The 12,756-nt window shown below is 42.1% G+C and overlaps 1 protein-coding gene across 1 annotated transcript in view; it reads right to left on the bottom strand.

Moving 5' to 3' along the window:
* The window catches only part of CTPS2 (CTP synthase 2), an 84,853-nt gene that overhangs the window by 56,605 nt on the left and 15,492 nt on the right, over positions 1-12,756 (bottom strand). The window contains 6 exon segments of the mRNA XM_039852294.1: positions 1,357-1,425; positions 1,532-1,594; positions 3,546-3,640; positions 4,588-4,676; positions 7,175-7,307; positions 10,694-10,935. Coding sequence (XP_039708228.1) covers positions 1,357-1,425; positions 1,532-1,594; positions 3,546-3,640; positions 4,588-4,676; positions 7,175-7,307; positions 10,694-10,935 — 691 coding nt within the window.

Raw genomic sequence — 12,756 nt, 5'->3', positions numbered from 1 at the left:
GATCTGTGTATATGCTAAAAGCCACTGAATTATATACTTTAAGTGGCTAAATATCATGGCATGTGAATTATATCTCGATAAAGCTGTTAAAAAGAAAAACAAGTATAATGGTGAGGTGTGCACTCTGACAGAGGTGGGTACAAGGCATTAGAGGCGTTCAGAATAGGTCGTTCCAATCTGTGCCTCTGCGGTATGCGAACTGTTTTCAGCTAAAGGCAGTGGAGACACTGCAGGCTCAAGATGATCTTCTGTCTCCTCTCCTTAACTATGGAGAAGAATTTGAATTAGGGGCCTTGCCCTTGCCCATACTAAGAGATTACTAGGAATCACCGTTTTTTAAATCTATCTATAGGGCAGGACAACCTACTTATTACTAAACATCTGTTCTTCTTACTGTTCTGTGAAGGATCGTCCTTCCCTCCAGAAGCCCCAGGCACCGTACCTCATCCTTAGGTCAGAATGCCATCTCTACCTCATTTTCCCTTTCTGTCTCTACACTTCTCTAGTAAGCTGGGTTTCCAGACGTACGAACGTAATTAAATTTGAGTACTTTCTCTTGTTACTGTCTCGTGTTGATTTAATTATTACACCAGACAGAAGAAGTGAAAGGTAGAGGAAAGTTTCTTCCTCCCCCACAGCACAGATGGCAGAAGCTCAGAAAGAAAGGTCAGGAAAGGCCTCTCGGGATGAATAGGAAGTTGTCGGTCATTGGGTTTGGTTTATTTTTTTAATGAAATTCTTTGCTGGTTTTATTGAGATTCCAGGGGGAGGGAGGCTGCAGGAGGGGGACATCTCAGGTGAAAGGAATCTCAGGACACATCTAAAAAACTTGCTCAGATTATCCAAACATAAACCCCAAGCATGGGAGGGATGGGGATGCCATGGATTGAATTAACAAAGCAGCAGGTGACAGAGCACAACAGCCTTCGCTCCCAGCCAAGAACCTTGAACTGAATATTTTACAGGAAAAGGAATCAGTTGAAGACGAGGAGCAGCAGCAGAACAAGTGTCACTTTTGTTTTAGAAAGACAGATGACTGCCAGTGTGGAAACTAGACAGACAGGGATAAGTCTAAGGACAGCCAGCCCATTTATTTATACTCACTGTTATTAATGGTCACAGTCAACTTAATCCTTCCTAAACATTAAGCTTGCAAAGAGAAAACAGTCCAGGATCGTGTCTTTCTTCAAGACATGGCTGACAAGATGGACTTTTGAAAACAAAGCAATTTGATGTAAAAATAATAATAAAATCATATATAATTTTAAATGTCCTAATGGAAGTGTAATGAAAGAAAAAAAAACAGCCTCTTATGAGTTTAGGCAAGAGCCAGAAACAAAATGACAATGACCCAACTCAGAAAGGTAAACAAGCTACTTACCACAGGAACATGAGCATTTGGCTCAAACTCTGTGGAATCAGCATCTGAAGATTAAGAAATGAGTTCAAAAATTCACCAATATTGCTGAACAATATCTTAAGTAAAAAGACTTTTTTAAAATAAAAGGTTATTAGCAAATCTCAGACTTACCTTTCAAGTTAAGGCAGTTCCTCGCAAACTCTATCACTGCTAGTTGCATCCCGAGACAAACTCCTATTTTAAAAGCACATAGATAAAGCATATGAACATATTTTATATTGCTTCATATTTTCCGTTCGTTTGTTTGCTGTCTGTCTCCTCCATCTAGAATTCACGCTCTGAGAGAGCAAGACTCTGCCTGTCGGTTCACTGCTATACCCTGCGTGGTCAGAACGTCTGTGGCAGGGGCAGGGAAGGGGGTTAGATGACCCGAATTTGAGGAAGAAATAAATTCCAGGTCTGAAAAGGGCAGGAAACGATAGGGTAAGCTCCAAAAGGCAAATCTGAATTCCTCCAAATTTGTCTCTAAATCAAGGTACATGGTGGGCTCCAAGGCTGTCCCACAGCACCTGAGTCCTTCAGTAAATATCTAACAACACCCAAGTCCAGAAGGAGAATTCACACCCCCCGTTCTTGGTTTCACAGCCTTAAATACTGGCTTTGCCTGAGGGCAGCCTCAGGTGGCCAGCGGGCTGGGATCTGAGGAGCCCCACAGGTGGGCAGGGGAGCCCAGAACAGCCCCAGTAACCTCACTATAGGAAAATGGCAGCAGCTGGAGGAGCTGGCACCTCCACTTGTGGGCCTGAGTGTGGTGAAGAGCAGGGCGGGGCGATGCACAATGGAGCTGAACAGAGCTCAGTGAGAAGGAAAAGAGACCTGTGTAGCCCCAGGCCTGTTGCTACAGGGATGCAGCCTTCACTCATCTCCAAATTCACTGCGGCCCACAATTCACTCCACTAAACAAATGCCGAGGAGCATTCCAGATGCTCTGAAAGACGTATCCGAAGTGCAGGAGGGATTCAAAGGAGAAAGCAATCAATATAGCAGGCATGCCAGAACAAGTCGGTAAGTATGAGAGAGCTGAGTGCTTTCGGGGGACTTCAGAGAGTCCCACGTGGCTAGGACATAAAGATACACTGTGTTAAAGAGAAAGCTACGGAGTTGAGAACTGTCCTATACAGGGAAAATAACCTGAATGACACTGACCATGTTCAGACAGAAAGTAACACGATTACTTCACAAGAAAACAATGGCCCAGGCGAGCTTAGACAAACAAAACGAGGCATCAGGTAACTTCCCTTTTGAAAACGGATGCCAGTGGAGAGCATCTAGGAAGCTAATCGAAGAACAAAGGCAATGGAGAAAATGAATAGTCCGCTGAGAGTAGAAGGTACTGAAAAGCCTGTCTACTCGGTCTGTAAAGCCAGCAACACATCCAAGCACAGTGTTAGCTGCAGCCTCTCCCCACCCCCTGACCGAATCCCACCTGCAGGGCTGCCTTTATCCCACCAAGGATCCATTTCATCCGGTTTCACTGGCACAGAAGCCACGCTTTGCCACTCGAACGAGAGCATTAAAAAGACTCAGCTCTACCAACTTTTAACACAGCTGTTCCTGTACTATTGGATGGTCTTTCCGTATTATCTTTTCGAGAAGGAGCATATAAATTTTAACTCGAACTTTTTTTTTTCTGATGAGAAAGAACATTGCGGAGTTCTGCTGAATGGTTCTGTGCTCGAAGTGGTAAAAGATAGATTTGGGTTGGAATCGGAGAAAGTAAGGGCAGGTATGGACAGCCACCTCTCCCGGCCTCTTGCTACCAAACCAGAGCATGAATAAGTTCTCCTAGGTCGACAAACTCTTTCTTTAAAAGGCCAGAGAGTAAAGCATTTAGGCTTTGCAAGCTGTAGGGTCTCCGACTCTGCCACCGTACCACAAAAGCTGCCATAGGCAATATATAAACAAATTGGCATGGCTGTGTGTCGATAAAACTTTATTTACAAAAACAGCCCACGAGCCAGGTATGGCCTGCAGTTCACTGACCCCCGTCACAGACTATTTGGTGCCTGAATACTCAAATGTGAGTTCATACTTTTCACGTTAACAAACCCTATCAAGTGTCACCCCTACTTGGTGTCCAAAGTCTAATAAACTCATAGTTAGGATCCATAAACATGAGTTTTACCCAGAAAAGGAATCTTCTTTGCCCTTGCCCAAGAAATCGCCTGGAGTTTTCCCAATGTTCCTCTGATTCCGAAGCCTCCTGGCACAAGAACACCACTGCAATCAACACAAGATGAGGGTGAATTTGACATTATTTTTATTTATAAAACTCTTGTTTGCAGCCTTTTATGTTTGCCGATCCCCAGTCCAACACTAGAGCATATGCTCGAGGTCTATATTCAGAACAGATTGCATGAACTGACATCCTGAACTTTCTTCTTGAAATTCTCCCAACGTATGAAGAAGTTGCAGTAATTTCTCACAACTGACCTCTCAATATGTATTTTGTGATAGGTCTTTGTGGCAAGATCATAGTGACGGAGAAACTCAATTCGATTAAAAATGCCACTGAGAATTATCTGAATAAAAATAGCTTATGGGTTTTTTTTTTAAAGCACTATTATAAAAATGTTAAGATCTCTTACATAATCAGAAAGAGTTAAACTGGTAAAATCAATCTAAGATTTCAATCGCTAATTAACTAGAGCACAGGGAGATTTCCTTGTTAGAAGACACTTTAGAGCCCTTGTAGACAAACTCATTTGAAAAGACAAGAGTTCAAGAGAAAAACTGGCAGAGTCATGCTACCCTCATGATACGATGCTGCCCCCAAGAGTTCTGTCGATTACTTAGGAAATAAAAACAAGAATCGAATGACGTGGAAAAGAAAATATAACCAAGAGAGAAGGGTTGTCATCTTTGTACTTTAACTTTGTGTAAGATCCATCTCTGCATCTTTCAATACGATCAACACACCTTCTCTCCAAAACAGGACCCCCGCCCTCCCCCAAACCAAACCATGTCATTGCACATGCCACTAACATCAACGTGGCACGTCGCAAAATAAATGCGGTGTGAACATATCACAACCACCCATAATGACCGCAAGTACTCCAGACTACCTTTCAAAATGCACAAAAATTAGTAATTGCGGTCAATGAAATCATTACAGAATAAGCACAATGGCATTTTCCTAACTGGCGTGGACGGTCCCCAGGACTCACTCAGCTTTGCATAGCTTCTGCCATGCTTCGTGGAATTTCACAGGGTCCTCAGCTTCAGTGGTGTGCTCCAGATCAATGGAGTCGATGTACTAAAAAACATCCAACAGATTAAAGGAACATTTCAGAAAGTATGTTAAGAAATATTAGAACTATCGTACACTATGACATAGTTTTTCAATACCTACTTGTTATGTAAATACTGTACTGGACGCCTGGGACAGAAACGCAAGATCTCTGTGTTACGGTTCTTATAATCTTTCAGGAAGATTACAAAACCAGATAAACAGGCAGCGATATCATAGTGGGATAATGGCTATAGTGAGCAAGGAAGAGACTGCTGAGGAAGTAACCAGGAGCCACACTGATCTAGACCTGGACCCTGGAGGAAGGAAGGGAGGGAGCATCATCAGGGAAGACTGCTGGGGAGGTGACGTCCAAGAAGCTAGGCCCTCGAGGATGAGCGGAAGCAAGACGAGCATGTGCGTGCACATTGGGAGGCAGGTGGGAAGGTGTGTGAGAGGCAAAGGGAGATGAAGGACCAGCGTGTATGAAACCTCAGAGGAAACAGAGAAAGTAGTAGCCACCCCGGGTCCCTCAGAAGAGGCTGCACCCAGCCGGAGAAATTTACACTTGAGGCCACGGAAAGGTCTTAACTAAGGGGACAATAGGAACAGAGAGTGATTTTAGAAGGATCGCTCTAATACAGAGTTTGAAATGGAGGGAGGACTGGAAAGCAGTCGGGAAGGTGATGCAGTAAAACAGGCGCAGTGAACACAGCAACAGACTGGACTTTAAGAGAATATGCCAGAATATATCAATAAATAATTTTTTAAAAAATAAAAGAAAATGCCGAGGGTGACTCAAAAAGTACTGAGTAGAACATAATATCAAGAAACTGTATTAAATGAAATATCGTGTGCTCTTCCTACATATGTAACAGTCTCTACGTATCCGTTATTTTAGCGTTTCTTTTGTAAAAATTACTATCTGATTATATCTTAAGGTACAAAATTGTGAAGGCTTTACAAAGTTTGTATATAACAATTTTTCTATTGCTCTTTTTTTTCCTCTTGGAGGAGTAGGAAAAACGGGAGGTAAAATATTCTCTGGAAAGCCAAAAATAAAAAGTAGTTAGAAAAGGAGGTTACAAAGACGTGAGAGAAAAGGCAGATAGGTCCTAAGCTGATGTCTAAGTGGAAGTTACTAAATTTCTTGGAAATATATAAATGTATCTTTTTGCTCATTATATAAAGGTATTACTATTTAAATCAAGAATAATAAGGCTTGCTTGAACTCTGAGATATCCATACATAATATAATTAAATATAAACGTTTATAGATAGAGAAAAGTCTAGAAAGATACGCATCAAACTGGGAATGACAGGTACGACAGAGAAGTAGGATTTCAGGCAGGACAAATCTTTTGCTTTCTGCATTTTACATGATGTCTTTTAAAAATTTTCTACACTTAGCGTATACTACTTCTACAACTAACAAACACAAAGAACATACTCGACCTATATATGATAACTCCACCTCTACTCTCCCATACTGATTTGACTGAATTTGTTTAAATTTATTTTGACTTTGGCTATTAGGCATGTATTGCAAACAGAACATCTGGGGTATGAGAAGCTGACCCAGACCCACATCTGTTCCTGGCTGGAGGTAAGGCAGTCTCTCTCTCCATGCCCCATGCCAGGCCCCGGTACTGCAGACCCGAGGACAGAGGGCCCCCACACACTGAGGTAGCTGCATCTTAAGCCCCCCAAGTATGACTCCCCAGGCTTGCCTAATTCCCACACAGACCCAGGCCTGGAGAGGAGAACACTGATTTTAAAAAACAAATAATCACTGTTTGCCAGATACCACTCCTCCGAGTTCGAAAAGGCAACATAGCATTTTTAAAAATCGGATTTAATTCCAATGCTAATTATTTTCTTATTAGGCAAATACGATGTACTTAAATGAGTATGAAGTATATGGATGTGCAAAGCCTAATTTCAGAAATTGTGCCTTAAACCTGTAGGCAGAACAAAGTGAACACGGCAAGCCTGATCATTACCCTTGGAAAAGCTTGCTTACAAGGCTGGACCTTGGCTGGCATCTTGAAACTTGGATTTGGGAAGGGTTCCTACCATTCCCAGAACTGATAAGAGAGTGGCTCATTGTGCCTACGGAATTTATAGAAACAACACAATTTATGCCGATCAGCTGCTTTTTCTCTGGGAGTCTGGAATTTTGGTACTCAAGTCTCTAACGAGCTTCCCTGGCAGACAGCACTTCACACCTGTTGTCACAGCTCGTTGCTGGGGGAATTAAACGCATCCTCTGTGACTTCCCTGCGGGAGGACTCCTGGAAGGTGCGCCCAGACTTGATCCTATGTGTCTTTTCCCCTTGCTGATTTTACTCTGCATTCTTTCACTGTAATTAAGCTTAGACATAAGTCTGACTATATGCTGAGTCCTCCTGGCGAATCATCAAACCTGGAGGTGGTCTCGGTGATCCTTCAATACTACCTGCCTCTGAAGCACAAAATATCAGGGTGAATGATTGAAATATCTGGAAGACTAGTCCGGAGCTCACCATCAGATTCAACTTGTGGTTGATGGCCAAGGCTGAGTGTTCCAGGGCTTTGAACACAGAGGCATAGCAGTCTCTGAGCTTGGTGTATTTACCAACCAGGGCTATGGAGCACGTTTTCTGTAACCTTTCATACCTGGGAGGGGAGACGAGTTTAAGGTTATACGCATGTAACATAATATCACAAACATAATGACAGCCACCATTCTTATCCCAAGGTACTTTTCAAAACCTTAGAAGACGAGCCTTGAACTTGATGTATTTGACTCCAATCTCCACCCCACCACCAAAGAACTAAAATCTGTATGCCGACAGATTTCAAAATCATAAGAAATTCCAATATCGGTTTACATAAGCCGGCACAGATATAAATCAAGAGAAAAAGTTAACAGCATTAAAAATATGAAAAGCTGTCTGCATCTCATAAACATGAACTGTCCTTAAATTCATTTACAAGGTGACATCGTATAAGAAAATGCATTCTGAGTGTCAATATGAAACATTCCAATATTAACTTTGTAAGATGACATTATATAAGAAAATGCATTCAAAGTGTCTACTTTAAAAATTGTTACATTCCCAGCTGGCCCACAAAAGCCAGGTTATTCATGGCATGACTAAAGAACGGTGCTAAGAGAACTACTTAAAATGTTACAAGGCGTTTAGATCATTTTTATGAGAAAATTCCATTCTATATAAAACGCTCAATCACATTTTACCATTAGAGACACAATCTTCGATGTTGCTTTTGTCAGGAAATCTGTTCAAAGAATATGAAAAAATGTCTGGTCTGATACTAAGTAAGTGGAAATGTCATCTTGGGGCTGAAGATATTTTAAAGCTTGAAAGCAAATCCTTCCTCTAACACCTTAGAACAAGAATGTTACTGTGCTGAGGGATATTCCTCATTCGTATCAACATCTGCAAAGAATACAAGAGCAACATGACGGCAAAAAGGCTGGGAGGAGAGAAATGCATAAGAAGTCAAAATCGACAGTAAAGGTGACTTTCTAGAAAGGTGACTGAAGTACCCGAGAGAAGGCTGCTGAACCGTTCAGTTGCTCCTTAATTTTATGCTGCTGTAGAGATTATGTAGCCGCCCATGCTTCACCCCAGCTCTACATAAAGGATGCAGGTAACAAATCAAGTTGGTATCAAGCTCAGGTTTTGAGAGACTACTGCCGACCAGGAAGGGGGGCCACTGTCCAGGAAAGTATCCTCAGCCCACCTCCCCGGTGACCACTTTCCCTCTTGGACCTGCATGCTAGGCTCACAGGGCACTGCCCAGACCAGCTGAGCCTCTACCTTGCGGTCTTTCAACCATCACCTGAGTGTGAGAGGTGCCAACACTACTGTGAGCTGCTGGTGGGAAGCAGACGTGGAGTCTACTTCGCAGACCCATCCCCCTACAGGCAAGTCCCCAGAGAGGCAGGGTTGTATCTACTTTGGCCTCGGGTCCCAGGCAAGCTCTTCCATCAGGTTCAATGAGGGACCCCTGGCCCCTGAGCAGCACTGGACCTCCATGATCAAAGCTGCCCTTTGATCTCTGTTTGCCTCCTTGTATCTCTCTACAGAGTATACTGGGGGGACAGGGGCTAAAGAATGGACACTCCAAGCTGCCATTACCAACGAACCAACATCACCGCCAACATGACTCAGAGGGACCGATGCTCAATATTCCCTTTGCTTAAAGAATGCAGTGAGTTAAACCATGTCTCTTAGAACTTGCAACTGTAACCATATTTGTAAAAAGGGTCTTTGCAGGTACAGTGAATTGAAATATCTCGAGATGAGATCATCCTGGATTAGGATGGGCCCTAAATCCAAAGACAAGCATCTTATAAAAGAAAATAAGAGGAAAAGTTACCAAGAAGAAGTCCCTGTGACAACAAAGGCAGAGATTGGAGGGATGTGGCCACAAGCCAAGAACACCAAGGACAGCCGGCAGCCTCCTGAAGCCAGGAGAGACTCAAGGAAGAGATTCTCCCTCTGGGCCTCAAGAAGAAACCAACCCTGCTGACACCTTGATCTTGAACTTCTGACCTCCATAATTGTGAGAATAAATCTCTGCTGTTTTAAGCCACCCAGTTTGCTGTACTTTGTTATAGTAGCCACGGGAAACTGATACGAAGACCAAACACTGGCTTTAAAAAGCACAGATGCATAGAGTATGATTTAGAGCTATTTCCAATAAAAAGAGTTAAAATATTAAAATTTCTAGTGCTAAAAGAGAATCAGCCCCAAGCTACTCAGGAAACTCCTACAAAGTGACTGATTCCTTAAGCATCTGTAGGGCAGGGGCTTAATTTATCATCATTCATTAGAGTACCTAAGTTCAGAAATTGCACTTTATTCTTGATTCTACTTGCCCCAGAAATGCCGAAATACTTTAAAAAATTTTAAGTGTAAAGGTAAGAGAACTTCAATCTACTAGGTATCTACCAAGGTCAGCTATTTTGTCACCATCAAATCATTTTAGTTACCAATATCAATAATCAATACTTAGTGTCTGATTCAATGTTAAAGCCTTACATGTTTTCTTTTATAATTGCCACAATGTGGGTCCTGGTATCCCCGTTACATATGGATGTGAGAACAAGCTCAGAAAGGTAAAGTAATCTGCCCAAACTCACGCAGTTAGTGAGAGGAGAAGCTGGGGTCTGAATCCACAGAGCCGGATGCCATAGCCCGCATTTTTTTTAAATTTACATATAATTGACATGTAACATATTACTTTCAGGTGTACAGCGTAATGATTTGATACACGTGGATATCGTGCAATGATCAACACAATAAATGTAATTAACATCCATCTCCATATATAGTTACAAGAATTTTTTTGTGTGTAATGAGAATTTTTAAGATCTACTCTTTTAGTAACACTAGAGCCTACATTTGTAACCTCCCACCTCTTCATAAGCTGAACAAGAAGCCAGGCAGCCAGGACTTTACGGAGGAGTCACACCTCATCTACATTTAAAATTAATTTTTAATCTTAACGCCTTTTTTACCACATTTAATAAAAGAAAACAGGTGATGGAGATTTCATTTCAACATGATTTTAAATGAGACAAACCTTGCTGAAATTAATATGGTTGTCTTAAAGTTAAAATCTATCAGGGGTTTTAATAACAATGTTGATAGTTAATAAATGCAGGATGGAACAATAATAATGTAGCCAAAACTTCCCATTCAAAATGATTTTCTTTAGGAAATGTTAACCAAATCTTAAAAACAAATGAAACAAAAAGAAACGAACAAAAAAACCCATGACATTTAAAATTGTTTAAAATGTTCAAAAACTAAGAAATAAACTAAGAAATAAATCAAAAAGGTCCCAGAAATCTTCAAAGAATACAGCAAAAACATTCTCGCAATGTGATAGAGCTTTAGACATATCCAGACCAAAACACACAGGTACAGAAAGCCAAATGCAACATAGGTATCTTTTAAGGTACATCTCAGTCCCTCCCCCAAACCCAAGAATCATTAAAGATCACATTAGTAATTCCTTTCACGTACCTGTCAGCCATATTTCTCCACTTGAAAAGCAGATTACTTGCAGAATCACCAATGGGCAAATCCAGTCTCTCTTTAAAATACTTAACGATGCTTTGTTCCTCCAAAAGCACAGGCACTCGGTATGTGGAAGAAACATCATGGATACATATGACCTGGTTAATGATGATAAAACACACTATTTAAGTGGAATGATTCAAATGTGCCACAAGAATGAGCTCCAGAATTAGCCGGAACCCAAGAGCCTGGCAATTCATTTATACTGGAGAAAAGCAAGAGCCCAGCCATCTAAACTAGAGGCAGAATGAGCACAAAGTTAGTTTTATCTAATTACAAAATGCTTTGAACTTTCTACCTCTGGAACCAAGGGTGCTGTGGTAGAACAATATATGTAGTATACGGTCTTTGTTTCCAGTTCCTGACACAGAGCTTCTAAAACCTTTGGAATTTCCTTAGTGACAGGGGTATCTTTTGTCATGCTAATGAAGCAACTCAGGGTGGCCCCCTAGATGGCTTCAGGAGGGGAGTTAGTCACCAGAAAAACGAACCAAATCGTTAGAGGGCTAGAACTTTCAGCCACCAGAGCTCTGGGAGGGGATGGGGGCTAGAGATTGAGTTCAATCACGTGACCAATGACTTGCGCCTGCGTAATGAAACCCCAGTAAAACCCCGAATACAAGACTCAGGGGAGCACCCTGGTTGGTATGCACAGGTGCGCCGTGACTCCGCGGAGATGAAAGCTCTTGCACGCAGGACCCTCCTAGACTTTGTACTACGTATCTCTTCGTCTGGCTGTTCATTTGCACCCTTTATAATAAAACGGTAATAGTAAACATGACACTTTCCTGAGTTCTGTGAGTAGTTTTAGAGAATCCTCAAATGTGAAGGAGTCGTCGGAAAGCCCCAAATTTGTAGTAGCCAGGCAGAAGTGTGGGTGACTTGGGGATACTGGAAACTTGGGGCCAGTGTCTGAAGTGACGGCATCTGGTAAAGGACTGAGCTCTGGGTCGTTAGCGTCAGGGTTGAACCGCAGGACCCCCAGCTGGTGTCAGAGAAATGACGTTGGAATGTGAATGCTTTCCATGTCAATATCAAGACACGCAGCCCAAGGTACCGTCTTCTAAGTCTAGGTTAAAGCAGTAGCATTGAATACACACACCTCATCTCCTAAACGTGGGTAGGCAGTTTGTTCGTTCATTCATTTGTTGCCGTGGCTGCTGCTGCTGCTACTGCTGTAGTTGCTTTTGTCTGCTCCCTTCTTTGGGGTAAATTTACAAGCCCACAGTCAAATTAATTACACCTGTTAGAGGAGACGGCTCCTCTGCCAGGAGGTGTGTTTGTTTTTCACACTTACCCTAATGAGCTTTCACCACCCTCTCAAGTATATCCCAGAAAGTACTGGCAGGCATTTAAGGATCTGCCACATCCTACATAAATGCCAAAAAATGTTCTGTCAATAATGTGTGCAGTCTTCCCAAAACCATAGCTATGCAACCAGGGGCTTCCGAAGCTGTCTGGACGTCGCCAACCTGATACTTAAGACTAGCGTGCCTCACTTGGCCATTCATCAACACGATTGAAAGTATCAAGATGTCACTGATATGAGGCTCTGTCACAAGAATTAAATCTCTGAACCACAATTCCCACAAGTGTAAGGCAAAGAGTATGGATCTATTTACTCATCCTCCAGACCAGACAGATTTTTTTCAAATGTCATAGTGGGTCACATGGGTCACATCCACAAAGAGGCCTCTAATTCTCCATCTCCTCTCCCGCGACCCGGATGAGAAGAGCTTTAAATGCAAATTCATCAGGAACTATGAAATAGGAGCATTATATCAGAAAAAACAATGCGCTAAAAAATGGCTAATAAACTGGACTGTGGAATGATGAGACGGCATTCTTCAGAATCTATAGTTATATAGAAAACAAACTCAATATAGTCGAAAGTTTGGACTAAATCTTCTGTTCTCAGAGCTGTGAACAAAAAAGGGGCTCTGTAAATCTGACAAACTCAGTGACAGAAAGTAACCTCACAGGGTGATCTGATCACAAATTCCTAACTG

The sequence above is a fragment of the Pteropus medius genome, unplaced genomic scaffold (genome assembly GCF_902729225.1).
Source record: "Pteropus medius unplaced genomic scaffold, Ma_sr-lr_union100, whole genome shotgun sequence".
Taxonomy (NCBI): Eukaryota; Metazoa; Chordata; class Mammalia; order Chiroptera; family Pteropodidae; genus Pteropus; species Pteropus medius.
Note: the sequence above shows the minus strand (reverse complement) of the source record. Positions and strands in the feature narration are given on the sequence as shown.